General features: G+C 37.7%; 3 protein-coding genes and 1 long non-coding RNA gene across 8 annotated transcripts in view; 2 read left to right on the top strand and 2 right to left on the bottom strand.

Moving 5' to 3' along the window:
* Positions 1-1,291: 1,291 nt before the first annotated feature.
* On the bottom strand, positions 1,292-6,743 carry Cdk5alpha (Cdk5 activator-like protein). 2 transcript variants are annotated; one of them, XM_011314878.1, is made up of 4 exons: positions 4,864-6,743; positions 3,624-3,869; positions 1,538-1,834; positions 1,292-1,397 (listed from the first exon to the last, which is right to left on the bottom strand). In XM_011314878.1, the coding sequence occupies exons 1-4, from the start codon at positions 5,293-5,295 to the stop codon at positions 1,302-1,304; spliced, it is 1,071 nt and encodes a 356-aa protein (XP_011313180.1). In that variant the 5' UTR covers positions 5,296-6,743; the 3' UTR covers positions 1,292-1,301. The 2 variants fall into 2 exon arrangements, with proteins under 2 accessions (XP_011313180.1, XP_011313181.1); XM_011314879.1 differs by having other exon boundaries at positions 1,308-1,397; positions 1,476-1,834.
* Positions 6,744-9,665: 2,922 nt separating this feature from the next.
* Positions 9,666-10,848, top strand: LOC105272679 (uncharacterized). Its single transcript, XM_011314886.1, has 4 exons — positions 9,666-9,909; positions 10,008-10,276; positions 10,384-10,514; positions 10,600-10,848. Exons 1-4 carry the CDS (start codon positions 9,666-9,668, stop codon positions 10,751-10,753), a joined length of 798 nt encoding a protein of 265 aa, XP_011313188.1. The 3' UTR covers positions 10,754-10,848.
* A 5,158-nt stretch (positions 10,849-16,006) lies between these two features.
* gus (gustavus) overlaps positions 16,007-26,009 on the bottom strand; it is a 50,718-nt gene continuing 40,715 nt past the window's right edge. For 3 of the 4 annotated variants that reach the window (XM_011314873.1, XM_011314874.1, XM_011314876.1), the window contains 5 exons: positions 19,159-19,532; positions 17,515-17,744; positions 16,975-17,305; positions 16,612-16,770; positions 16,007-16,498 (listed from right to left, as the gene is read on the bottom strand). In XM_011314873.1, the coding sequence (XP_011313175.1) occupies positions 16,362-16,498; positions 16,612-16,770; positions 16,975-17,305; positions 17,515-17,744; positions 19,159-19,532 (1,231 nt within the window). In that variant the 3' untranslated portion in view covers positions 16,007-16,361. Of the gene's footprint in view, positions 16,499-16,611; positions 16,771-16,974; positions 17,306-17,514; positions 17,745-19,158; positions 19,533-19,794; positions 19,894-26,009 lie in introns of those variants that run through there. The other variant, XM_011314875.1, reaches the window with a different exon arrangement.
* LOC105272672 (uncharacterized) lies at positions 20,288-25,357 on the top strand. Its single transcript, XR_892808.1, has 3 exons — positions 20,288-20,774; positions 20,854-21,361; positions 24,112-25,357. It is a non-coding gene; the product is annotated as an uncharacterized lncRNA (long non-coding RNA).

The raw sequence follows: 26,009 nt of genomic DNA, 5'->3' as shown, positions 1-26,009 counted from the left end.
TCACAATTCCACGTGGATCTGGCTCCGGTGACAGACTTCTTCGAACGCTGTACCGCTGACGCTCCTTCAAGCTCTTGCTCTTAGGGTCACCATATTTAATCTCCTTCTTCTCTGGCTGGAGAGAGAAATGCGTCATTCCCGCCCATTTCGATCGCTGTGCCTTTCGCTCTTCCACTGGACTGACTACTTTCTCCTTGGGCTCCCATTTCTTGATGGATGATTTCTCAATAGCTCGCTGTTGAACAAGTCGGCCGCGCTCTCTTCTCGGTAGAGGCACCCGTACATCCTCACTCGCGGTCTTCTTCAATTCAGGCTTCTTCTCAGGCACCGGCAGCGATTCCTCGGGTGTCAAAGATTTCGAGAACATAACCTTGTTCTCTTGATCAGCGAACCTTTGGCTGCGCTTATCAGCAGGTGGCGATGGGGTGAGAAATTTGGGCTTTGGACAAGTGCACCGGGGCTTCGGATTAGGCATAACTTCAGGTACCTGAAGTGTTTTTCCCATTGGCTGCTGACCCAGTTCTCTTGCCATACCAGAGGCATCACTCAGGTGCTTTCTGAGATCATGATGCTCTGAGCCTAAAGCATCAGCTCGAAGAGACCACTTGTCGGTCTCTGCACTGTGATGCTTCTTCAAGTCCCCTCGCCCCGGATGACGCTTCTCCTCTGGCGTAAGATCATGGCAACTGCACTTAGTCTTACGATTGAGATCAATATCGGTGCGCGAGGTGTGCATCTCCCACCGGTACTCCGTGTCTTCACCAGCATGCTGCAATCCCCAAATAGCATCGTCAGTCGTATACAAATGACAAACAGTAGCATCATCAGGAGCCAAATAATTGCCCGACCATCTGGACATTTCAACGCTTCTATACTTGTGCAAATCAGGATGGGGCCTTCTGTATGAGGGTGAAGGCTCAGGCGTTCTAACAGCGGTAGCATTCTCATCACACGTGCAAACCTGACCAGGAAAGTTGCTCTCCAATGGGACACCATCGACAGCATCAAGGTCCTCAATCGTATACGAAACAGCATCCTCACGTTTTTTACCACAATCTGGACATCGCCCCGATAAACCACCACTGGCACGACGCTGCTGCAATTGCATCGAGCCAGGTGGTTCCAGTAATGTTTTTTGGGGATGTTGTAGCGCACCCGAGGTTGATGGTACTGGTGGCTGTTGGGCCGTTAGCGGCTTGTCATGCAGCAAGGGCGGCTCTTCCCTTTTCTGCGGTAGGTCAGAATGGCTCGATGTAGCATTCGTTCCTGGTGATCCGATCCAAAAATTCTCTGTAGCTTTGTCAAGCTGCCTTGGTGGGTACCGCGACTCCGGAGACGACGAGGGTTCGCTCGAGGCCACTCCCAGTAAGACTGCCGCGCTCTCCGGTTCCGCAGGCCTGTTACAAATTGCAACAAATTTTTGGTGTTTAGGTTAGATAATTACAATTTGTATGTCACGAGGGGGCGTTACGTACAGGCCCTTTGGGTTTTATACGCCCATATTCAGTGAAGGACGTCTCCAGGGGGTGTCATATACCTTGAGCTCGGTGAATATCTCCGTGAAGAAACCAGGCTCGCTGTTGATCCTCAGCATCTTTGAGCTCAAACGGTTGACAATCAGTAGGCAACGATCCCAAAATTTGTCCTTACTGTCTTCAACGAGAAAGGGTTTCAGTGGATAGCTGATCTCATTGCCCATGTAGCTGTAGCTTAGGTATAAGCAGGTGAGCACTGTTGCCTGTAGCTCACGCTCCGATGCTTCATCACCATCTACCAACTCACGAACAAGCATGTAGACGAAGACTACGTTCGCTGGATTGATGAAGGGTACGTCCTGCAAAATAAGATGGAGTATCCGAATGATATTCATCATTCATCATTCATCATTCATCATTCATCATTAAATTTAATTTAATTCAATTTAATTGGCTGAAGGCTGATGTTTTCAATGATAGCCATAATAGTTTGTTTAATGTTAAGCGGCAAAATATTACGAGGGCAACTTAAAATAATCAGATTACGTTGATCCAGTAGATGGATCTTCCATCTACTTTCTTCATCTCAGTGAGGGATATGCGGTTGTTATTTACACTTTTATTTTCCTCCTTTAACCCTCTCGATACCGCCGCTGCAACTGACTTGGCCAGGCGTACCTCTCATCATTAGCGAATTGGAACGTGCGACCTGATTTAGTCGGGATACAGCAGCCAATATGAGTGTTTACAATACCTTGGAGAGTGGAGGGTTGCTGCCGAGGTGCGTTCTCTCGGTTGAACGTTGTTGTCTACGATCTCAGTTGCACATAGACACCTGGGTCACCATGCACACGCTGTCGGAGTTTATATCATGTGGGAGAGATCTCCTAGTGACCCAAGAGCTCGAGGGTAAACGCTAGATCGATGCCCCCGATATTGTATCCTCTTGTTGCTACAGTACTATAGAGAAGCCCGGTTGACCTCTCTCTATATTTTGTTTTCTCGTCATCAAACCATTTTAATTCAATTTAAAGGTGGAGAGAGGGCCGAGAATCTCATATTGAGCTTCTCTTCACCTTCACTACTAATATTTACCTGACCTCTTTCTCTTTTCACTCAAGGTACATCATTACTCACCCCAGATCGCGGCCATATAGTTTGGATATATATTTAATTAATTAGTGATCAATTAATCAATATTTTGATTCGAATGAACAGTCCATAGTTAGTTACCATAAAAACGACAATTATAGAAATTCACATATGAATTATAATAATGAAATTAAGTTGGATTATTTCAATTATTTCCACGCGAGTCTCGTCTTACAATTACATACTGCTTTATTTTGCATACAAAACGTCCTTCCGGCATTTACCCCACTCACTCTCTTTGTCTCATCCTTCTGCAAGTCGCGCGTCTGTAGGATGAATTTTTTTATTTATCAGTCCACTCGTTTTGTCGTCATATCGACACCCCTCCCTTCGTGCACATCGTAACCCTCTACTCTTTTCATTGCTTCACATCTCAACAAAATACAAATTTATTCGACTATTTAAATATATTGTTTCGAAATGTTTAATGAGCTATTTCGTTCTATCTCAATTTTCATCATTTTTTTCTCCACCCATCTTTGTGTAATTATTTTTAGAAATTGTAAAGGAATATTTATAACGAGACCCAGATACCAACCCCATTGGAAAAAAAAAGTGTGATATAAATATTGGCAAAATATTCTCATGTTTTTTTCTTGGAAGTTGAAAGGAAAAATCTAACATAACATGGTAGATCATAAAATTATTCTCTTTTCCGAGACTTAAGTGGAGTAAAGGGGAATAAAGACGATTACGATTCGGGCTCGGCTTGAATTTCCGTCGATGAACATGGTAAACTATGTTCATAGTAAATTATGGGAATAATGTGAAATTCGATGAATGGATTTAAAAATAATTATTAATAATACTCCTCTGGGAGAATTTAATTGATAACAGTGGCAATCTCGAGCATTTATCATTTGCAACCCTTGGCAAATGTGTTTTTTTGAAAATACTTGACAATTTTAAAGGACTCAGGTCATTACTATGAAGAAGAATATATCTACTGGTGCGTTCAAACTCGGACCTCCATTCATCCCCAAGCAAATGACTCACCTGCCATCCCTGGAGTAGTAAACTCCTGTCAACTGTTCTAAGCCACATGACAGCATCACCAGCTTGAAAGTCTCTCAATCGTGTACATTTACCGTGAAGATAAACACCGAGACATCTCAATAACTCGGACGTTGATGCTTGAATAACTGTTTTACGTGGTCCAGTTGGCTGTTGTGATCTGTCCACTATTTTATCGCACTTGGAATTGTGCGTTGTGTGATTGTTGTTCGACACTGGAGCTTTTGTCTGGCGAAAATTAAATAAATGATTATTCTTTTTATGAATTCCTGTTTTTCATTTGTAACCGAAATCAAGTCTATCTGGAAAAGCCGATTTTTCACTTCTCAATTTTCCCAATTGTTTAATGAAAATCGAACAGAAAAATAAAGTCCACGCCCGATAAAATTTTGAGCGATTCTCCACTAAGTTCTATACCCGCGAGTCGAAAATATTCTAAAAATATGAATAACGCACTGCAGTTTGAAAAGTAGGACAATCCGATTCTGAATAGTCTCGCGTTAAGTCCTTGCATCGTGTATCTATGTATGTTATAGACTGGTTTGTCTGTCAACAGTGCACGTGTCACGTGTATATAATACCAAGATTTCCCAGCCGACATTTTTCCATATTAAAATGAATTGAATTAATATTCATTTCCCTAGACAATTGAATAGCATGAAAAAAATAGAGTGAGCAGATTTTCTCGTGACTTTTTATCATCTTTGCATCTGAGATGACGAAAAATAGAATTTAGTTGCATATACCCTAAATAATGGATCGGAAAAAATAAATGGCTTTGGGTCTGCGAATAATGCAATCGATCCAGGGGCATTGATGACGTTTGAAACAGGTGGAATACACGCAATATGGTATAGTTGCCGTGCACTTATGTTTACAAGAGGTTTCATTTGAGTGAAATAAACACTGAGATATCTTTCCACGAATGGCTCCATTAACTGATAGATCAAAGTATCAAGGAGACTATAAAATAAAAAAAATACAAGTACTTTGTCAACTTTTTCCAGCATCAAAAGGGAGATTGCCCAGTGGCCCCAGTGATTAGCGCTGTTCTTCAATTAAATTTAATAACTTAAGTATATATAGGCTGAAGAGAAAAATTCCCTGAATTTTGATTATGATTCAAGGCAAAGTTCTCATGTTTATTTATTTTTATCTCAAACAATGAGTTTTCGGACAATGATAAATTTATAAAGATGTGAAAAGAATGACAATTACATACCTGTGGTGTCTGAATATTCTTATTCTTATCGACAATAGGAATATTATCGAGTGGCTGTCTGAAAGTGATGTTCTTATTTTTATTATCCAACTTCTTTTTATTATTATTTGTCGTACTAAATCGTTTCCACGACAATGCATTAATGAACAGCGAATGCTTCTTGAGATTTTTCTCCAGTGCATTTTTTTCCGATATAATTCTTGCATTATCATTATTATTCAAATTAATATTATTATTTTGCAATGAATTATTGTTGGTGTTTTGTGGCGCTGGTGCAACAGCTGTGACACTCTTGTTCTCTCGATTCTTGGCATTGTTTAGCTGTTCGTAGTTGAAGTTGTTGAGAGTGAAGTCTGAATGCTGATGATCAATTGGTGGATAGACTGATGATGATCGCCGCTCCTTGGGGCTAAATGAAAGAACAGTTCCCATGTTTTGATTTTGTGTTGGTTCGCTGACTTGATGTTGCAGCTGGAGGTGCTGATGTTGACTCTGAGTGTGGCCGTGAGCTGGTACCTGGCTGTAACTCTTGGTGAGATGCGGATGGAGATGAACCTGGAGTTGTTGAGGCTGTTGGGACTGTTGGGGTGGTGATGGAGGAGGTGGTGGTCTTGGGGGACTTGGAGTTGTTATACGAGGTGGAGGTGGAGGGGCTCGGGGTATCGAGGCCTCCCTCGAGGGTCCCGTCAGCGGGGTTGCATCCCCTGGCTCAATGGCCTCCTCCACGACGGGACCCACCACTTCACTCAAACGTCCTCCCAGCCTGATGCCTCCCGGGTACTAGGCAGCAGCTAGTCCTCAATTTATAAAATATAGGCTTGTGATTGATTATATTTTTTCCACTTCTCGAAAACTTCTCTTACTTCCTCCAATTTAATTACCAAGCAAGGTTTTAGCTTAAATTTTTTCCGTTTTTCAGACACTTATCGTTTTGAGCCTTTCTTTTTTTCTTTTTCTTTTTTTTTTTTTTTTGTTAATTGCTTTTTGTTTCTTTACACTTGTCAAAATGATTCCGACAACGACAAGTAGTTTTTAATATTTTTGAATGAGTTTATCACCTTTTATGTCACTATCGTCCCGCCTTCAACCACTGTCTTCCCTCGTTTGCCCACGCATCCCCTCAGACCAAGCGGTTCAGACTAATATGGCGCACACGATCAATACACTAAAGTCGAGGATGTACGCTCCTCACGAATTCTTCACGAATCACCTTGGTCGGTGATAATTACTGTTGCCCTCTTCTCCTCGAAAATTAAATTTTTTTTATTGCAGAGGGTCACTTGTGGTTTGTCAGCGTGTCGATGGGGTGCAAGTGATGCGATGTTTCGAGTACTATAGAGGCTAACAAAATGGCGAACGATCGATGCAATCCTCTTCAGTGCTCCAAATGTACTCTTTCTTCGACTCAATAAACCAAAAATCTGATTCTTGACGGATAATGCCGTTGTTAACGATGAATTCCAAGGAATGGTTAACTATCGAGATTATTTTGCAATCCCAGACACAAACAATCAGCGTGTTTCTGTTTACCCGATCCCGATCTGTTAGGTTCTTTTAATCGCGTTTATTCATCAGCGCCTAATCACTAATCAAATATGAATTCGATTGTTATGAGGAGAACTAATAGTCAAGGGGAATTAATGCACTTTGACACTTTTGAATGATCAATTCCTGGGATTATAGGATTAGCAAAATTATAATGGAAGTTCTTTGAGTTCTTGAGTTGTGGCAGTCACTGATGACAGGTTTTATTATATCCCGTTATTTATCTATAAAATTTTAACAAAGCTCTCTACGGGATAATTGTTCAGCGAGTGGTCGACGAATTGTTGTCTTCCAACACTCGTCACTCGGGGCTAGCGCCGTTAGTGTTTGGCCAGCTTTGTTGAGTACCCTACGGCACCTCTTTGGTACATTATACATTGAGCAAGACGTAACCAACTGGTACGCCCCTTATAAATTCTTCTGCGCGCGCAATCGTTCGATAACAACGCAACCGACGAATGTCGATTGTCGGGGGTGGCTTCGAGGGTGAAAAATTCAAAGAGGGCAGACGGAGTAATTCGGGATATTCTTTTCTTTGGGTTACTTCTTGATGGGTTTTCTTTTCGTCATTTTGACGAGGGTGATTTCAGAGTGCCTGTGGAATTCAATTGAAAGGATTTTTTTTTTTTCGGGAAGGATAATTCAGAAATATTGATTTCTTTGAAATACATATGAAGTACAAAAATATTTCCACCCTTAATCTGTTCTCTTGAGAATCCATTCTCAAATAAATAGTATGATTCAAATTAAATAATATTATACAAATACGTAATAATAAATAAATTTATCCGTTGACTGGCGTCTGGAGATGAGGAAAACCGTTAGATAGAGGGATGGGATTTCTATTATTCGAGAGTATGTCTTTATTTCGACACCGCCCTAGAGTCATTTTCGGTCGTGATTCGAAAATGCAGTCGGAGGGGAAAAACGATGAAGAAGGGAGGTCGGTCTAGGGGTGGAAACTATAAGGGGTAAATAGTAGACTCGTCGAGGATGCTTGGAATTCGCGATATGGAATTTCATTACTGAATCGTCTCACACATAATGGTTACACATGAGATAGTGAAATGAAATATGAGTAGTGAAATTTCCCTGAGAAATTTGTGCAGTTGTTCTTGAGTTCCGATCAATATGCAATGTTTTTTTTCACCAATTCAATCGCTTAGATGGTGATTAAATAAGGCCCAATCTGAATTTCAAATTAATCACATCTCCAACTGAAATTACTAAATACTGTGCAAAAATCGCAGTTAAATAAATGGTGGAGAATTGACGGCCATTTTAGCAGATGGGGTTTGTTGGAATATAGCCTGAGTCTTCTATAAATGGATTTTTATGAGTCTATGGTTTCAAAAATGAATCAAAAGGGACTGGGGATCCTTTTCTTTTGGTCTCGTTGATCACTCTTAGTCTACCGAGGAAGGTCATAGTGAACCGACATTTCTTCCTTCGTACCATTTTTAATAAACTAAAATTAACGTATTTAATGTACTGTATTTGAATTATTTCTCTGCCCCCCATAAGGGGGTGGTTTTATGCATAGATATAGAGAGTCGTCGTCGTGGGAAAATTGTAGGGCGCGTAACGAGCCTCTGATATAGAGAGAACCGTTTCCAATATATAGGGCGAAACGAGAGCGCTTTTTCTCCCGCTTGACTCCACCCTGTTGCATAAATAATTTCGTTATCGCTCACTTTATTATCTTTATTATAAAATAATTAATCGTAAAAATGTGTCCAACATAAAGACGATACTTTACGATATAGGCTATAGCAATACTTACTAACCAATAGCAACTATTACTATTTTTACCGAATTTTTTTTCTTTTTATTTAACCATCTATCTATAAATAATTCATCCCGAAAACTCATGAGAGAAAAATACAAATTGCAGTAATGAATTTCAATTGCAATACGCCATCAAGTGGAATAAAACTTATCCGATCAGACAATAACTTCAGTGCTCTTCTTATTAATTCTTGTGTCACTGAAATATAGTCTTGATTTAGATTTCGCAGGATGATTATTTCATTATTTTCACTATAAATACCGTTTCTTTTCCAATTGCCATCAGATGAAAAACTTGATATAACAATTCATTCTCTTATCTCTTGTTTTTGTTCAGTTTTCCATCTGAAATTTCTTCGACATTTTGACATTTTAACGCGGCATTTTTTGAATTCCTCTTGAAAATTTTAGGGTAAATTTTAATTAAAACGGAGATTGGATGTTGGGATCAGGGGTTATCTACTCGGTAATATACGTCACAGTAGGGTAGCACCTATCTGATCAGACGCCAAAACCATTCCCCGGGATTTTAATCCCCGGTATCAATAGGAAACAGAGAATTCCAAGCGATTGAAGATTGTAATAGAAGTTTCAAAATGGAAAAATAGTCCAACGGAAATCATGAATGATAACAAAAATTAATTTATTATTAAAAAGTGACATGAATTTCCACTCGGACACATTATTTTTATGAATTAATAATTACTGCGTTTCACTCTGGTCCACCGAATTATTGAAACCACTCTAATTGAAACCGTACGTATAGAAGTTTAGAGACGGGTAAAATACGCCTCATGTGGGTATAAATAAGAATTTTTTTATAAATTCCTGGAGAATTCGCAATTAGTTTGTCAAATGGTCTTTATAATAAGAAAAATTGATAAAAATAGAATGTTTACCCTGTGCAATGGCGTTGATGTTATGTGACCTAATTCCACACTCAGTGCTCCTGGTGCACGTGATTCCACTTATTATCATGTAGCATCTCCTTTTTGTTCCTGATAAATCCCAAATTCTCATCTTCTAATAATAAACTGATTATACTGTCTGGTGTTTCCCCTAATTCAAACATTAAAGAAACTAATTTTCATTCATATACAAACTGTTCTTCCATATTTGTCCGCTCCTCTCTGAAGTTTTTAGATGAAAATTATATTTTAGATGAAAATTATCCTGACATTCCCATTGCTTTCCATAATAATCTTCACCCCCAGTGAGCCGGATGATTGTCTTTCCCCCAAAATTATGAGTAAACGATGGTTTCAGTCTTGAGGCGTATCGAATCGGCGATTAGGCCCGAATAAATTGGCGTTTTATGGTTTAAGATTACCGGAGGCATTTATAATGGACTCAGTCAACAGTCGTCTCTGTCAGAGCACACAGTAAAGATTTAAAAAAAAAACAGGGAGCTAGATGAAACGATAACAAAAAGTTAATAGATATCAGAAATGTTGTCGCGTTGCATTTCAATGGTGCTAGTGGTTGTACTATTTTTATTGCAACTAATTGAAACACAGCAGGTGATTTCGGCAGTAAGTGGATTAGCTGAGAACCAGAGCGAGTTAGCATCACCAGTTACCAGCACAATAAGTACAATCAGCAATTTAAAGCGAAACGACTGGTGGCCACCGAGTTCACAAGATGTTGTCACACAGATATCCCCTTATACCACCGAATTACAACACTCAGTACCACCGAGTTATTACATACCTGGTAATTATTGCCCTATGTCGATTTATTTCCCCTCGTCTCACTGAGCATTGATCTCACTGTAAAGTGGATAATTATTCCTATACTTTTTAACTTTTTAGCCCCACTATACCCACCAGTTTCCCATTATCGGAATGTAGAGTGGACTCCTTACGGTTATCCTGAATTTGGATATCAGGTTGCACCATCACTGAATAATCAAATTGCAGTACCTGCTAAATATGTGAGTGTTGCATTGTTCATCGGACTTCTAACTCTTTTTGCTATTATCCAAGGCGCCATGATGGTCAGTAAACATAGGGAATCGATGGACTCACTGTTAGCAAGGAAAAAACGTGACTTGTTGGTTTCTACGGATTTTTACCACATGGTATTATTCAATTATTCTACTCCTTGATACAGTGAGAAAAAAAAAAAACATTTCAACAAATACTTTTTTGCTTATATTAAAAAACTCTGAGTTTCTCTTGATTTTAGACTCGAGAGCAGCAAGATGTCCTGGACATTGATGCAAGAATCCAGTGCATCCAATGGACAATTTGCCTGGAAAACCGTCAACTATTAAAATACTTGGGACCGGTGGGATCCAAATTAGCAAAGTATCTAACGTTAGTAACTTTTCACCGTTAAATAACTGTTCTCCTTGTCTTGGGCAATTGATGAAAGTCAGTATATAATGTATCAATTTACCAGGCGAAGCGTTGGAAAATCGGTGAAGAGTGCGTCATCCGGTTGGGATCGACAAGTGGAGGACGCGGGAGCAGCGGGACTCAGAGGCGATGATTGCAGCGTACTTTACAGAGATTGTGTACTTCCGCTTGGCTCCGAAACCGTTGAAACTCGTTGAAAATAATTATGCGACCAATCTGATTGAGCACATGATGAAACCTAATTTATCCCGCATTTGTCCATTTTCCCTATTTAATTTCATAATAATCAGAGAATTGGAGTGGTATTTCATGCAATTAAACAAGATAAAAAGCGACAAAAAATTTTAACAGGATAACAGAAAAATTTAAGTGGTTTTTCTTCTTTAATTATTATACTGTGTTGCATTTTTCATATGCTACAAACATCGACATCCAGCCTGAACTATTTTTAGACAGCATTTTCTCTATACATTCCCACTCTCTTATCGTTCGTCTTTAACTCTATGAACCCACATCCTCCCATTATCAACTAGATTACTCCCCTCGAAATTCATAAAAAAATATCAAATGACGAACATAACTGGAGATAGTAGTCAATTAATAGTGGCTTTTTTTATTATATCATTTTCATTTATATCCACTTTTATTTTTTTTTTGGTTTATGTTTTTGTTTTTTTTTTTTTTTTTCATTCCTCTTCAACTAATATAACGCTGATATTATTATCGTTAACATTAAGGCATTACATATTTATAAATTCTTTCCCACTCGGTTACTATACAGCAATACCACGCTAAAATCGTCAACTTATACGTGAGATCGCTCGTTGCAATAGTCCAGGTATAACAGAATTCAATGATAATTACATTCATCTCAGAATGGAAATTAACAGCGAAATTCATGACTGTAAATACGCTACAATATCTAATAAATAATTCAGTTTCAACGGAAGATGTCACGACAGGAATTCCTCTGACACTTTTCGAAGAATGTTTTCAACATGCTCGAAGAAAAAACAGAACAGGACATTTCTATCTCCATCATTTCGCAGCAGAAATAAAAATAATTCCATGAAAAAATCCCAGAAATTGAATTGTCCGCAAATAAAAATACTTGAATTATAAAATTGTAAATGATAATAATACAAAGGCTCAAAGCATTTCCCCTTAAGATGCAAAAATACCTCCGCTTTTAACCGCTTTCATATGAATTTTATATTTTTATGAATTAACATCAAGGGACTTTAGTCTTTGGGATTTTTTCAGTGATAAAGCCATTCATTTGCTCAATTAGAATATCATTCACTCCAAGTTAGTCACCTGTAATTATCGCATTTTGTCAATAAATTAAACACATTCGCCGAGGCAACGTAGTAATACAACCAGGCGGGCGGGCAGTATCATGGGAACATGTTTTACTCTTCTTTTTGCATTGAGAGCGATTTCATCTCACTTATCAGTGGGCACAGTTTTTCCATCACTTTGTTGAGTGGCAAGACAAATTTGTCGTTGAAAAATTTCAAACCGAATCACGATTTATTCATTTTGAACAGATAAGAAACTTTATTTTATAACTTTTCTATAATTGCTATGAGCTTTTTTTTTTTAATTAGTGATGATCAAGAGCGTTAGATATCGTGGATTTCAACAATGATATAAGACACAATAAATGGTAAAGATTGTTTTGCGAGGGAGAGTGTGGTTGACAGTAATTTAAAATTTTGCAGAATGTTAATTCGGTTCTCGTGTTTTTTTAGAATTCAACAAAAATATTCAAAAAATGGTTCACCTGTCCTTGTTCCTGCGCTCAATCCATTTGTTATATTGTTTTTGTTTTAACAGAGAGCTTCATTGAAAATAAATCAAGAGTTCTCGTTGCCTTCCATCAGTGGTATTTTTATTATTTTTATTTATTTTTAATAATTATTATAAAAACATTCTATTTACACTTGACAATGAAAATCAAGAGACAATTACAGGAAAAAAAAATGAATAATAGATTGTATTTTTGAACTTAATCGAGAGCACAGAATACTTTGCTCTCTCTTTTTTTTTCTTTTTTTACTTTGTTATATGTTTTTCCAAGAGCTAAACGCTTCAGGACCTTCATTTCATGATTCTAGTACTGAGAAAGGGACAAATAAGTAAAAAAAAATACGTAGAAAATACGATTTTACGGATAACGAGGTAAAAGTGAAGGCTCAAAACCCCAGAAAGCTGCACATATATGGCCTCGGAAAATCTCTGAAAATAATCACAAGCAATATAAAAAATTTATGAAATTTATGAGCGCGTATCTCTTCTCAATTAATGCATTCTCTGCTTTCCAAAAGAATTCTGTCGATAGGGGATGAGACTCAGTACAAAAAAAAAGGACAAATTTTGAAAATTTATCCTCCAAACATACCTCGACAAGCCTTTGCATATAAAATAAAGAATTCAGCTTCCAACCCCTGATCCCACAACTACCCCTAGAGAAAAAAGACAATGAGAAGAGAGAGAGAGAGAGTGATAGCGAGAGGCAGAGAGAGAGAGAGAGAGAGAGAGAGAGAGAGAGAGAGAGAGAGAGAGAAAAGAGAGAGAGGTAATAATAATGCCACGAATATCCATTCAAAAAAACAAATAGTAATTAATCCTCAACATAATTGATTTTCTCATCCATTTATTTGTTGTAATTTTTCAATAATTTTTATCATCGAGGCAATTTCAAATTATAGGCAAGGGATCACACTGCCAAAAACAGTACTTTCTTTATACAGAAAAAACTTGGACCTACTATCTTTTATTTAAATGTTTACCATTAAATTCCCTACCCTCTTCTTCTCATGTAATCTTTCACATTTTCTCGTTAATTCCCACTCAACGTTTATAATTTTCCGCAATTTAATCACTCCCTTGTTATACCGTATAAAATGAATTCACATTATGCTGACTAACACGATAATTCGCTGAATCAATTAAACTATTAATCGTAATAATATTAATCTTATCAATTTTTATAATAATCATATTTACAAATTCCTAATACTAGTTTTCCTGTCTCATAGTCACATGATACATCCGTCCACATGTTATTTTAATTAACTTTTCACTATATAAAATAGTAGGTATTGGTTATAAAGACGGTTGTGAGTTTTACCAGGTTTACCAGGTTTCTTACATTTTTTTTCTCTCAATTTGTGTCAATTTATCCGAGGTAATTTTGGATGAAAAAATTGTGAGACGTCTCCTTAGTAGAAATTTTTCATTTTCACTAACTCAATTGGATCATTTGTACGTTGTAATCGGTTGTACGGAAATAATTCGAATTGTGGGGTGTTTCTGGCTGAATTTTTCGTTCTTATGTGCATTAATTGATCAGAGAAAATGAGAGTAAAAATTTTTCATTCGAATTCTTTAGCAGCAATCTAGCAAATCTGAAATAATTATTTTCCAACAATTGACAAAAATTACGCTTGTGCTGTGAAAAACTGGAAATAAAAGGAATGCAATTTTGTAGAGGAACTATACAGAAATTAAATAAAAGAGAATGCAAAACCCCCAACAGCTCATAATTCTCATTGAAAATAGACTAAAGCGAATAATCCAATGTGCGTTTAATCACAATCTAGGCTAGAGCCCCATCAATCGTTATCTAAACAGTGTTTTTTGTACGATGAAATAGAGTATAGGACAGAATACACGATATATACATTAATATAACGTTGAATTTATCCCCTCGGATATTCACTTTATTATCCCATCTCATTAAATTTGCTCATCACTTTCATCATTATTGGGACGTACAAAACAACGAGCCACTTCACAATTTTCCTATTATAAAAAGTAAAGATGAAAAAAAAGAGAAACAAAACAAAAAAATAATTTTTCAATCAAAATTCGTAATTTACCTTCATGTAAAAATTACTGAATTTTCCTTTTAATCAACATAAAGTATTCTTTATAATTGTCTTTATATCAATCAATGACAGCACTTTAATTATTATGCATGTTGACTGTCAATGCCCGTAGTCAGTCGGTTTTTCTAAGAAAAGATAATAAACGTAGAATGGTTTCAGTGTTTTTATCGGAGAAAAATTGGATAATTAAATTTACTTAGTCGAGGTAATTAATTATATCCATCTCACAAAAAGGGAAAATGTTAAATCTCGTGTCTTCCCCATAGGCTCATGATTACTTCGAGAAATGTCGGATTTTTCGGGAAAAATGCTCCTCATTAATGAGATAATCCGCAAGTAACCCAAGTCTCACTACCACTAGGAATTTTCAAACCGGTTAATTGAATAATCTCATCGACAAGTGCCTTCGACCCACTAATTACCGAAATAATTCGAAAAAAAAACTTCACTAATTCAGCTTAATTCTTCCTATTAATATCGTCATAATCAATTATTACATCATCACACGACATGACACAAAAATGACCAGACTGACGCTTAAATTTCACATTCGAAAAAGAAAAAAAAATACATAAAGTGAAATGAATAAAACATAGCTAAATCCATCAATTGGCCCACACAATCAATTTGTTCTCTTACATCATGAAAAATCTCTCAATGATTTTCTTCATTATCAAAATCATTGCGCCACGATACGCTCACACTTCTATTTATCATTAGACCTAGCATGCTTAGAAAATATTTGAAAAAATGAGTCCTATGGAAGGGATCAGATGTTTGATCAATCACCTCTCACAGATAATAAATTCCCTTCCACGTATTATTAATTCGTCACTATACACTTTATTCCATCTCCACCATATCAATTATCATTTTATTAATTAAAAGTTCATAATTTCGTCATTTTCAACTTGTGTTATCATCAGTTCCACCAGCTACATCTGCCCATTACCCATTATCAGACTAGACTTGTACAACAATAACCGAGGATTTCAGATTGTTCCACCTGAATTTCTAGAGACAAAAAAAAAAGAAATAAGAAATAAAACAGTTTCATTTGTTGCACTCTAGGTACCAATGACCACTGTCAGTCTTCAAGCTCGACTAAGTCTAACTGTTTTTATTTACTGGCCAACCATGAAGGAATCCTCGGGGTCACGGTCATATCGAAGTCCCCCCCCCCCCCCCCACGTGTCTCCATCAATTTCATTTTATTAGTAAATGAATGAATCATCGATAAGAATTGACGAATTTCGCTGTTGACGATCGAAAGAGAAATTATCTTGTTGAGAACCAAAGTAGTTGAAGGAAGAAAATTTCGCCAGATTTAGATAAAAATATTATCTAAACCCCTCCAGAGGCAATCACTAATTACTAAACGTCAATCACGAAAATGGCCAAATCCCCTTTCAATTATTCTTCTTTTATCATCTCTACTCGATGAAATCAAATCAAAGGAAAAATAGAATCCCTCCGACATTACAATACAACTGAAGATGAATGAAAATTAATGAAACGTTAAATGAGTAGAACCATCGGAAAAAAACAAAATGATAAACGGTCACACATTTTTATCGACTCATAACAATTAATAAAGACTCAACGACGATGTCGTACTGACAACATAAAACAACAATTACTTAATAATTCGCTAGATTTTTATTTTTCATTTATGAGAGGCATTCTGGTGTCTCGATGATTGAAATATTTTTCAGGACTTGTTAATGTTTTATTCGACATTGACTCTCTGAAATAACGACTCATCATTTATTTGATTTTTTTTTTAAGAGGAAAAAGAGACACGAGACTACACGTGGATTGTTCTCGTTTGCTTGCAAGGCAGCTGGGCATTATCTGGACATACGTCGATGATTTTCTTGGGTATTTGTTGATGAATCAAATGTGGTGGTTATCTCCTATCACGATACAGAAGGTAAGTCTTCATGGCGTGGGGCAAATTTAGGTCCTGAATTCTTTCGAGTCGGTGTTTACCGATTCTTTGGCGGATTACTCTTCGACAGAGATCCATCAGAGGCAGAGGCTCGGCTGAAAAATCAGAAAACATTATCAATCAATTGAAAAAATTAAGAGTAAAAGATGAAAAATTAATAATTGAATTGATTAATGAAAAAAAAAAGGGGAGAGGAGGTTTAACTCACGGTCAAGGCCACCGACGTATTTCATTGTAATCTCACAGTGTCCCCACACAGCGGAGACAATAGGGTGTAATTTTCTTCCTTTTAATCCTTTGAATGCTACACCCAGGTACTGGCCATCAACGACAAATGCTAACGTTCCTTCATCCATGTCAAGGACAACTATGAACACAACACGTATTAAAATAATATCAACCATTTCCGTTCAATGATTTTGACAACACAACACCATTTTACGAGAAAATGTGAGAAAAATTTTGTGTAGAGAACAAAAATATTTAATACACCTATTACTCATAACACTTTTGGTGAATATTTGGAAAAACAACTATTGGAATTAATGAATTTGACGTTTGATATATTTACCTAAAAATTTGTCTGGTACAACAAACGTCTCGTCAGGTTTGAGTAGCGCTGGATACGTAACGCCATTGTTATTCTTAGAGTCGTGATAAAGTTTATTTCTACCGAGGTCCCAGCCCCAACTGAGTGCATTATTGCCGACTAGACTTTGATAGCCAACACTATGTAATGGTGCATCGGAGGTTGCAACACCAACTACTGCATGTGTACCACGCTGTTTTGTACTCCAATTAACTTCCCACACGTGCATACCCTTTGTGTAACCAATTTTCCCTCTTATGCAGTCTGTACTTTGGGCAACTGGATGACGGTGAAACGTCAGTTTGTCGTCTTCCTGCTCAATCACATCAAATAAAAAATCATTGACTCCACGAGAGAGAGAATAGGGTAATGGAACACTAATAAATTTATATTTGCAAAACCATTTTTTCATATGCAATTTAGTAAAGGAAGACTAATCATAGTTGTAATCCGTTAACTGATCGATTTATTAATTGAAAAAAATTCATATTTTATTAATTGAATTTTACAAGTGGATTTTACCTTGACAAATATATTAAGACTTCGGTCTTCAGCATTCCATCCATGATGTACTTGTGCTTCTCGTGTAGCTGGTGGCATATCAAGGAGTACATCAAGTCTTGCTGGCCTGGAGAAGTCCTGAGCAAGTTCTCGTGGCACTACTGGTTTGTAAGGTGGAGCTGTACCACTACCAATTCCAACTCCTCCACCCGCTCCCGCTCCGCTTTCACGGGTCACGCTCTTCACGCCGCCTTCAAAAATTCATTCAATTTAGAAATAGTGGATTCGTTAATCGGTGTAATAGATGTCGGTTGCTTAAAAAATTCATAATTCATTATTTTAGTTAAAAAATGTATCAATTTTCTTTTTGATAAAGCTAAAATTCGAAATAAGAATGGTTATCAGGGCTTGATGGCATCCAACAAGGGACAAAGGATTTCTTGAAAGTTTAGGATCCTGCCACAAAGAATCTCCAATGAATCACCCGGCCCTGGGGTTGACTAACAAAATTTTCAGTTTGGTTTTGTGTTTGTAGCAGCTGTGTAACTTCTGTGACGTAAAAAAAGTGTGGTTTTTTTTCTGCAGTTTCCACTATTTCTCACAAAAGAGAACTGACACCTTACGACTGTAATGCACCGTAGATCGTAAATTTGTCTCGATGGCTTGAGCTACGGTACGGCGCGTACACCACGGGACAGATTAATGAAACCCCGTAAATCGATTTTTATTGTCCGGAAAACTAAAAGGTAGAGGGATTCGTGCTGAGCGTTAAAAATTTTCCGGCATGATGCCGAGTCCCTATGAGTACGAACGTAAAAAAGAAGAGGGAAAGCACATTAAAATGGATAAAAAAAAAAATCCTTTGGTGTGTAAATCCGAGCTGTGACGGGCTATCATTTTGACAATCAGTTTTTATGCATTTTTATCTACTATCAAGGAAGATGACGATGAAAAATACTGATAACAAAGTTATTTTCCGCTGCTATTCCCTCAAGTTGAAAAAACAATATGGAAAAAAAATATAAAAATCATATGCAAAATATATAATATATATATATTTCCATTCCTATTCTAAAAATAGGAATGGAAATTAATAGGAATTAATTCTTCGATCTCGAAGATAAAAAAGCGTATATCAAACGAAGAATGAAAAATCATAAGAAAAGGGATAATTAAAAAATGTGTACTGTCAGGTGGTAAATCACTTCTGGGGGCATTATATTTTATTTCCCCCGCCAAAAATTTTCCCCGCACTTTTCATTTCCCTTTATTTATAGCTCCCGTCGTGCTACTGCCGCCCGTTGTCTGGGTATGAGAGTGATAGAGGTGAGCACGTTAAATATTTATCGTGGAAAATGCTCCATCTCTCTTTTTTCCCCCTTTATATATATTTTTCTCGATAAAATGAAAAAATAAGGAAATGTAAATAGGCAAATGTGGATGCATGGTGGTTGCATATTGGGACAGACGATTTTTATTTTATTTTTTTCCGATCACTTTTGTGTCGTTCGTCACTCGCTAAATAGAGAATTTCAAGTTTTTCAGTAAATGAAAGGGAGTTGATACATCATGGATTTCACGTGAATTCTCATTAGTGAAAATGACTCTTATAAATGAATGAAAGGAAAAAGAAAGAAACATAAAATAGGGCTTCGTAGTAAATACCTGATATCTTTTGGCCCATGGTCATGCCCCGATGGTGGGAGCGATAGTGGGGGTGGTGTCGGTGATGATGTGGATGATGACGTAGTTCAACACAGCCAGCGGATACTTTGTGCCTGTGATGTCTGGTGCTCGTGGTATGATGACCGTTGTAAAGACCGTTGATAGGTGGTTGTCCACCACCCTCTTGACCACCTCCACGTCTGGGGCTTCCACCGCCCCCACCACCCCCGTAGAGGGCCCCACGACCAACTATAACACTAGCCTCGTTACCAAGCACGTTGTTGCCACCCCCTGTTGCACCAGTTGGCCCGGTTGCACCGGTTGCACCGCTACCGCGGCTCCCACTACCGCTCACACAACGATTCCCTTTATTCCTGGTAAAAAATAAACATCAAACTATTATTAGGCAATATGAAAAGTTTCCTTTGAACAATTGTTCTTCATTTTTCTTATTGGAAATTCTATTCAATGAGGAAGAAAGTCTTTTGACAGCCATATCTACTCGAAACGCATTCTGCACCTAGATACTCCAAAAGATCCCCCCCCGCTCCTCCCCCTTTTTTTTTACATAAAAGAGGAGTATTTTCTCTCAACATTTTAGTCTTTCCTTTCCCCGAAACCTAGACTATCTTTCACCTGCAATTGTACCGGTAAACAGCGCAAAATTTCCTCCCCGCCATGTCTGTGTCTCTCACAAAAAATCTCCGAGGATAAAGCAATATCACTTGAACCAGATCAAGGACAACGTGCAACCAAAGCAAATGGCGGACAAGAAACAAAATGACTGTCGATGATTTTCGGGGGGGGGGAATGAAGTGAGAAGAATCACATGTTACTTTCATTTTTGCTAAGGCTCGTAAGCCACTTCCTCTCTATGAGCAGAAGTTCTGATGGCACCAAGATTCAGATGAGTTTTTTTTTCGAGTTCGGCGTAGGGTAAAAGACTCGGCAAATGCAGAAATGAAATTTTGAAACGTCAGTGAAACAAAAATTGTTTCCATAAGGGCCCGGAAGCAGAATTTTGGGATCCTTCAAAATTCCGATTTTTTTTCCATGAAATTTTAAGTGTAATTTTTTAACAGTGGGCCCTAGATTTTGAATATTTTTCATGAAAATTTGCACGACGGGCAGAAGCATCGAATAGTAGTTGCAGAGTGGCGAGACTAGCCAGTATTGATCCGATTCTCCCCTTTCGACCCCACCCAACATTCAACCAACCCAAATCCACCCTGACTCGTCGTTTCATTCTGTCTCTTCGCCACACCCGCTAAAAAAATAGTACGTATCCTCTGGGAAATTTTTCAGCATTGCATGCATCAACTCTCAACGTGTCGACGAGTGTCAAACCAGAAACTGGAATTTCGAAATTTTTTTTCTAAATAAACGAAAGTGCAAAGTATTGAAACGTATTTCACAGGATGGACTGGGGAATTTGAAATTTCCTCCTGAAAAATGTTTTTCATTGTTCCCGGCAATTTCTTTTTTTTTTTTGTTCAACAGCGAGGGGCGAGAGAAATCGATTAAAGAGAAACATCTTCTGCAGACAAGCCCGACAATTGCCGACAAGAGGTTATGATCAAATTAGCAGTGTATAGGAGTGTGTGAGAAAGTTTAAGGTGAGTGCACACAGAAATTTCGCGGATTATCGTTTGACATGCATCCAGGTAGTACCAGGGCAATACTGTACTGTTTCAGGGGGGATTTCGCCACTGATTGCCAAAGATTACAATTCTAGCCCTGAGAAATGAAAAAATAATTCGACTAACAAAAAGTCACATATGAGATGAAGTTTACATGAGTTTTCCTTGAGTTTCGGCAGCGAAATAATTGAGCGATTGCTTGTTTCATCTACGGAGAACAAAGATTTGAAATAATTAAAAAAAAAAGTTGTCCACGGGGTGTAGCTGGAGGAAGAAGGGTGGAAAAAACCATTGCAGAGAATAAGAGAGATGTGAATTTTGCTGACAAAGGTTTCTTATCTGAACTCCCATGGGCCTTTGCACAACGCAAAATGGCCCCTTTGTCGTGGCAGCTGGTGAACAGGTGTGTGTAGGGGATAAAAAAAAACTTTAAAAGGGGAAGACCCCTCGTCAGCTGTTACTTGAGTGAACACATACTGAGAGTGAACAGAGGAGTATTGCTCGTGAAATCTGGAAGGAGTTATATACCCTAGGCCATGGACATGCGTGCAGACATTTAAAAGGTTATTAATTCAAAAAATGACATTTAAATTAAGAAATTGAATGAGGTGATGAATTCATTGAAGCATCATCTGAAAATTCCCATCAACACCCGATCGGTTGTCTAAGGCAGTTGTGATTATTCTGGTTTAACTGTTTCCACAGCTAAAGGTCAATATAAATTCACCAAAAATTGTCAGTCGAGTAACTGTGAGAATAATTGGATAAAAGTCACTTTAACAAAATGTTTCAAATTTTCAATTTTCAATTCAATTTCGATATGCCATAAAGCCGCCATTTGTATTGATCGATTGGATTACGAGATACCTCGTGACAAGATAATCGAGACAGTAAAGGTCGTGACCAGGTGCCATTCGTAGACGAGTAAAATGGTGACAGTGATGAAATAAAGTTAGACAAGACGTCAAACATCATCATCCTATCATTATTTCATTTGAGTCTCACAATTTATTTTGTGCAATTTATGAAAATGCCGCTAGTCCGCTTGCCAATTTGGTGAATTAACCGATTATATGACAATTCCTTATTGATTCATCGATTAGAAATGATCGTCAGTGGTATTTCGAAATGTGTCAGACAGAATTAAAAAAATTATAAATAAAAATTTTCTTTCCAGGCGGCTTGGGGGACACACATTCACTTGGATGTTTCTAGTCTAGTTTTGAAAAATAAAAGTTCTCATATTAAATGGCACAGTTAAAATCCCCCTACTATCCCGTGGGATCGCTTTCTACCCCAATCGTTCACCTTGGAATATCGATTGAGTGAAACTTTTCACCTAATGGCTGGAAATAGATGCATGGTCATAGTTTTCCACCGGAAATTCCCTTCACCATTGGCTGACATTGTCTCCTTCTCTATTACACAAATTTGCTCATGAAGATAATGCATAATCTGCTAAATTCCCATAAATCCAGTTACCCGTTGGTAGTAAAGTTAATTTGTGATAGCAATATCCCCGTAGAATAAATCTTCTACGGAAGTAATTTGATACAAACAAATGGAGTTTCAACAATTCGTGGAGTCACTGGTGAATCGTTAATTTCAAATGACAATGAATTGGTATTACACTATTTTCCATTTTCTCACACATAAACAACCAAAATGGTAGAGTACTGTAGTTCTAGTTATAAATGTAGAGGCAAAAGCAGTGAAAAACGCAGTAAATGATATTAAAATCAGAATTTTCTTCATGTTAATCTCCGTATCCATATTCGTTGCAGATTGACTCTAATTAAGATTTCCATTGAAATGGCAATAAACACGTCATATCTCCGAGAATAATGCTGCTTACATAGCCATGATTGCAATTATTTAATTATAACAGGTAGCGTGAGAAAGTCACGGCTTCGATCGCTTTATTCTCCTTTGCATGATTGCATTGCAGTTGGAGAACATTATATTCATCAATTGTCGGTAGTTTCATGAGATGGGCTGGAAAATAAGCTCAAGCTGTCAAAGTGGTCAATTCCGTCTTTTCGTCCAACTTTACTCATCGCCCTTGGGTAAATCCACCTCAAGCTATGAAAAACACATTTTTATCGGAAAAGTCTATTTATACAGTCATTGCAGTGTGCTCGATCCCAATGATGAAATTGTGAATCGAGGTAAGATGATTTTTCTCAAGGCCTGGCATCCCATCGATGGAAAAACGAAAGGCTTCAACTATGAATGTTTACTCTAATGTGTGTGTCACACAGTTCCACATACTTTTATATTCCGCTTACGTGTGTGTCCACAATCGTAAGATTTTTTTATTTTCTCTCTCTCTCTCTCTGTCTGAATCGCCTGCATATATCAGTACAGACGATTCAGAGAAAAAAAATCTGAGAGTGTAAAAAAAAAAAAAAAAAGAGATACGTTAACAGAAAGCACGAGGTGGTGCGCGTGGGCTAATCGTCATGGGGACAGGTTCCCCGTTGTTTTTGTCCTTGTAATGCTCGTTCTCAGTTCATCGCTGGTGTAACCTCGCCTCATTACGCTTTGTCGTTTTGAAGGACATCATCCAGAGGTTCCCTTCCAAATTTTCAATATTAAAAAACAAGCATGGCTCTAACCACTTTTTGTTTGCAATAAGGCAAGAAAATGAAGAAAATGGGTGAAATACACCTGAACGCCTTTCCTTGTTAGTAATTCACCTTACGTTAAAATCCATGTTGAAAGGTCAGTGATGACGCGCCAACTACTCAACACTTGCGTTGAGTCATGAATTTCCATGATAATTATATATTGCTCCTACTCATTCACTAGATAAACACATGTTCGAAAATGTACTCGAGTAAGCCAAGAAGTGTCCTCTAGTCCGTGGCCTATTAAAATCCATTTGTCTGCACTCTCAACGTTCAATGGCATCGACGAAGGCCACATACAGTATTGTTAAGTGTTTGGGTACGTTGACCTATTGAATAAATACCTAATGTCAAATATCATATCGAGAGATTAAACGCCCTCATTTCCCTTCTCCCGGCTTTCCTTCGTAACTTTCGATCTCAGGGGCAATCATTAAAAACCAAGCGAATTAACCTGCAATTGATTGGGCGATAGCATAGGAAGCATTGTGGTGTGCAAAAAAAAATATTAAAAAATAGGACTTTCTCCAATAATTTTTAGAATGGTTTGTTAAGAAGTAAAAGTTTATATTCACTAGGATGTTTTTTATTATTAAAATGTGTGATAACTGGAGGAGTAATGAAAAAAAAGGTTGAAATGAACAAGAATAAAAAATTGATTGTTGATTTTTTCTGTCCTACAGGGGCATCAGAGAAGCTCCAGTCCAGAACAATGAACAATCGTACATTGTTACGAGTTATGGCATTGTTACTACACCATTGGCCAGGACCGTGTTCACATAATTAGGCTGTAAACGTTTTCCAGACAATCACCATTGTTTTCACTGGTAGACCGCCCTGGTGACTATTTCGCCCCACCTTGGGATTATCCAAACGTTAAATTCTCGTTTGAGCACATCCCTGACAATTTTTAACCCTCAAGACAAGCTCCTATCCTTAAAAAATCGAAAAATTCAACGGAAATCTGGAAACTTTTGTGCATTTTTCGGTTAAGATCCTAATCCTCTTCCCTTTAGATATCTTAATTTACATTCTCAGAGTACAATGGAATCCCCACCTCCAACCCAATGTATACGGAGAGAACAATTTTGAGATGAGATAACAAAACGAGCAACTGGGGAAAAGAAAGGAAAAAAATTCTCTTTCGGGATTTCTCTGCACTCTATCGTCGTTTTATCGTATTCCCAGACGTTTTAAATTTTCGTTGGGTAATCGTAAAACCGCGCCACATTTACGTGAAAGATAAGGAATAAGAGGGAAGAGAAGCTTATAGACGAGAGCCGGAAGAGAATAGTAAATCAGAACAAACGAGAAAATCTTGAGACTTACTAAATTGAAAAACTGATGATACTGTTTGATAACCGAGGAATAATGAGATAGAAAACTCAATACAATCGAAGCCTTTTTGCGAAACATCGAAATAAAAATTGAGAAAAATCAACTCTTTAAAACAGCCCCCTTGGATTTGTAAATTATTTAAATAGCTGACGAATACACCTTTCCCTCATTAGTACACGTGTCCATTGTCATTTTACGCTCGTGGACGAGTTAACGAGCCGGTGATCCCCATCTCCCTTTTTTCATCCTCGCTTTTCATGTTTTTTTCCGTTTTTAATACACACTAGTGACTATTCATTATGCTAAGTAACACTCCCCCCTTTTTTGTTGATTTTTTTTTCCATTGGCATTTTTTTCTCTTTCTCGGCAGTTTCGTCTAGGTAATCTTAAACCCAATGCGTTTATCCCTCAGATAAAAGACAAGAATGAAAGACGAATGATAATAGATACGAGAGACAGAACGAAACGGGGGGCTTCTCTCACTTAAAATGAGATATAAAACAAAAACATTTGATAAGGAATAATGAGGAAGGCAATTTCCACATTTATTTTCATTATGTAAAGAGGCACTGTAATGAACCGTTGGAATTAAACGAGAGAGAATTGTACAAACGTGATTTAATTGAGCGTCACAGACTGGTACGGGTTAAGGTTTCTTCCGATCAAGAAAAACAAAATCAGAGACTGAAAGACTGAGAGTGAGAGAGAGAGAGAGAGAGAGAGAGAGAGAGAGAGAGAGAAATGAGAGACTCCGTCAGAGATAGTGTATCGTATTATCATATTATATCAACGAATCAACGAATTGATGCTGAGCTCTTGGGGCTTTACATTATGTCTCAAAATGGCCGACTTGGAATTGAACGTTGGTAGCGGAGATAGCCGTGACCTTGTCTGTCTTAACAACCCACCGCCTCCTTTCATTATTACCCCACCACTGCACAAACATTCAATTCAACATGCAAATTGTAGATTTCGAGAGAAACCATAAACTCCAAGGAATTTCTCTCTTCGGCTTTTCTCCATTTTTTTGATTATTTGAAGGGATGAAACTTTGAGCAACCGTCAGAGGACAGCTGAAACGACACTGGGGATGAGTCAGATGCTGAAGGAAACAACGATTGAAACCAAGTGGTTACGTCAGGGTCTCGACAATGGCCGACAATTTTACCGCATCCCGTGCCCCCATCATTCCTTCTTCCCTCTTTTTTTTATAATTTCTTCGGCAGTCCAGGACTCGAATGCC

The sequence above is a fragment of the Fopius arisanus genome, unplaced genomic scaffold, assembly GCF_000806365.1.
Source record: "Fopius arisanus strain USDA-PBARC FA_bdor unplaced genomic scaffold, ASM80636v1 scaffold00232, whole genome shotgun sequence".
NCBI classification, from domain to species: Eukaryota; Metazoa; Arthropoda; class Insecta; order Hymenoptera; family Braconidae; genus Fopius; species Fopius arisanus.
The sequence above is the reverse complement of the archived record's forward strand: the minus strand, read 5'-3'. Positions and strand labels throughout refer to the sequence as shown.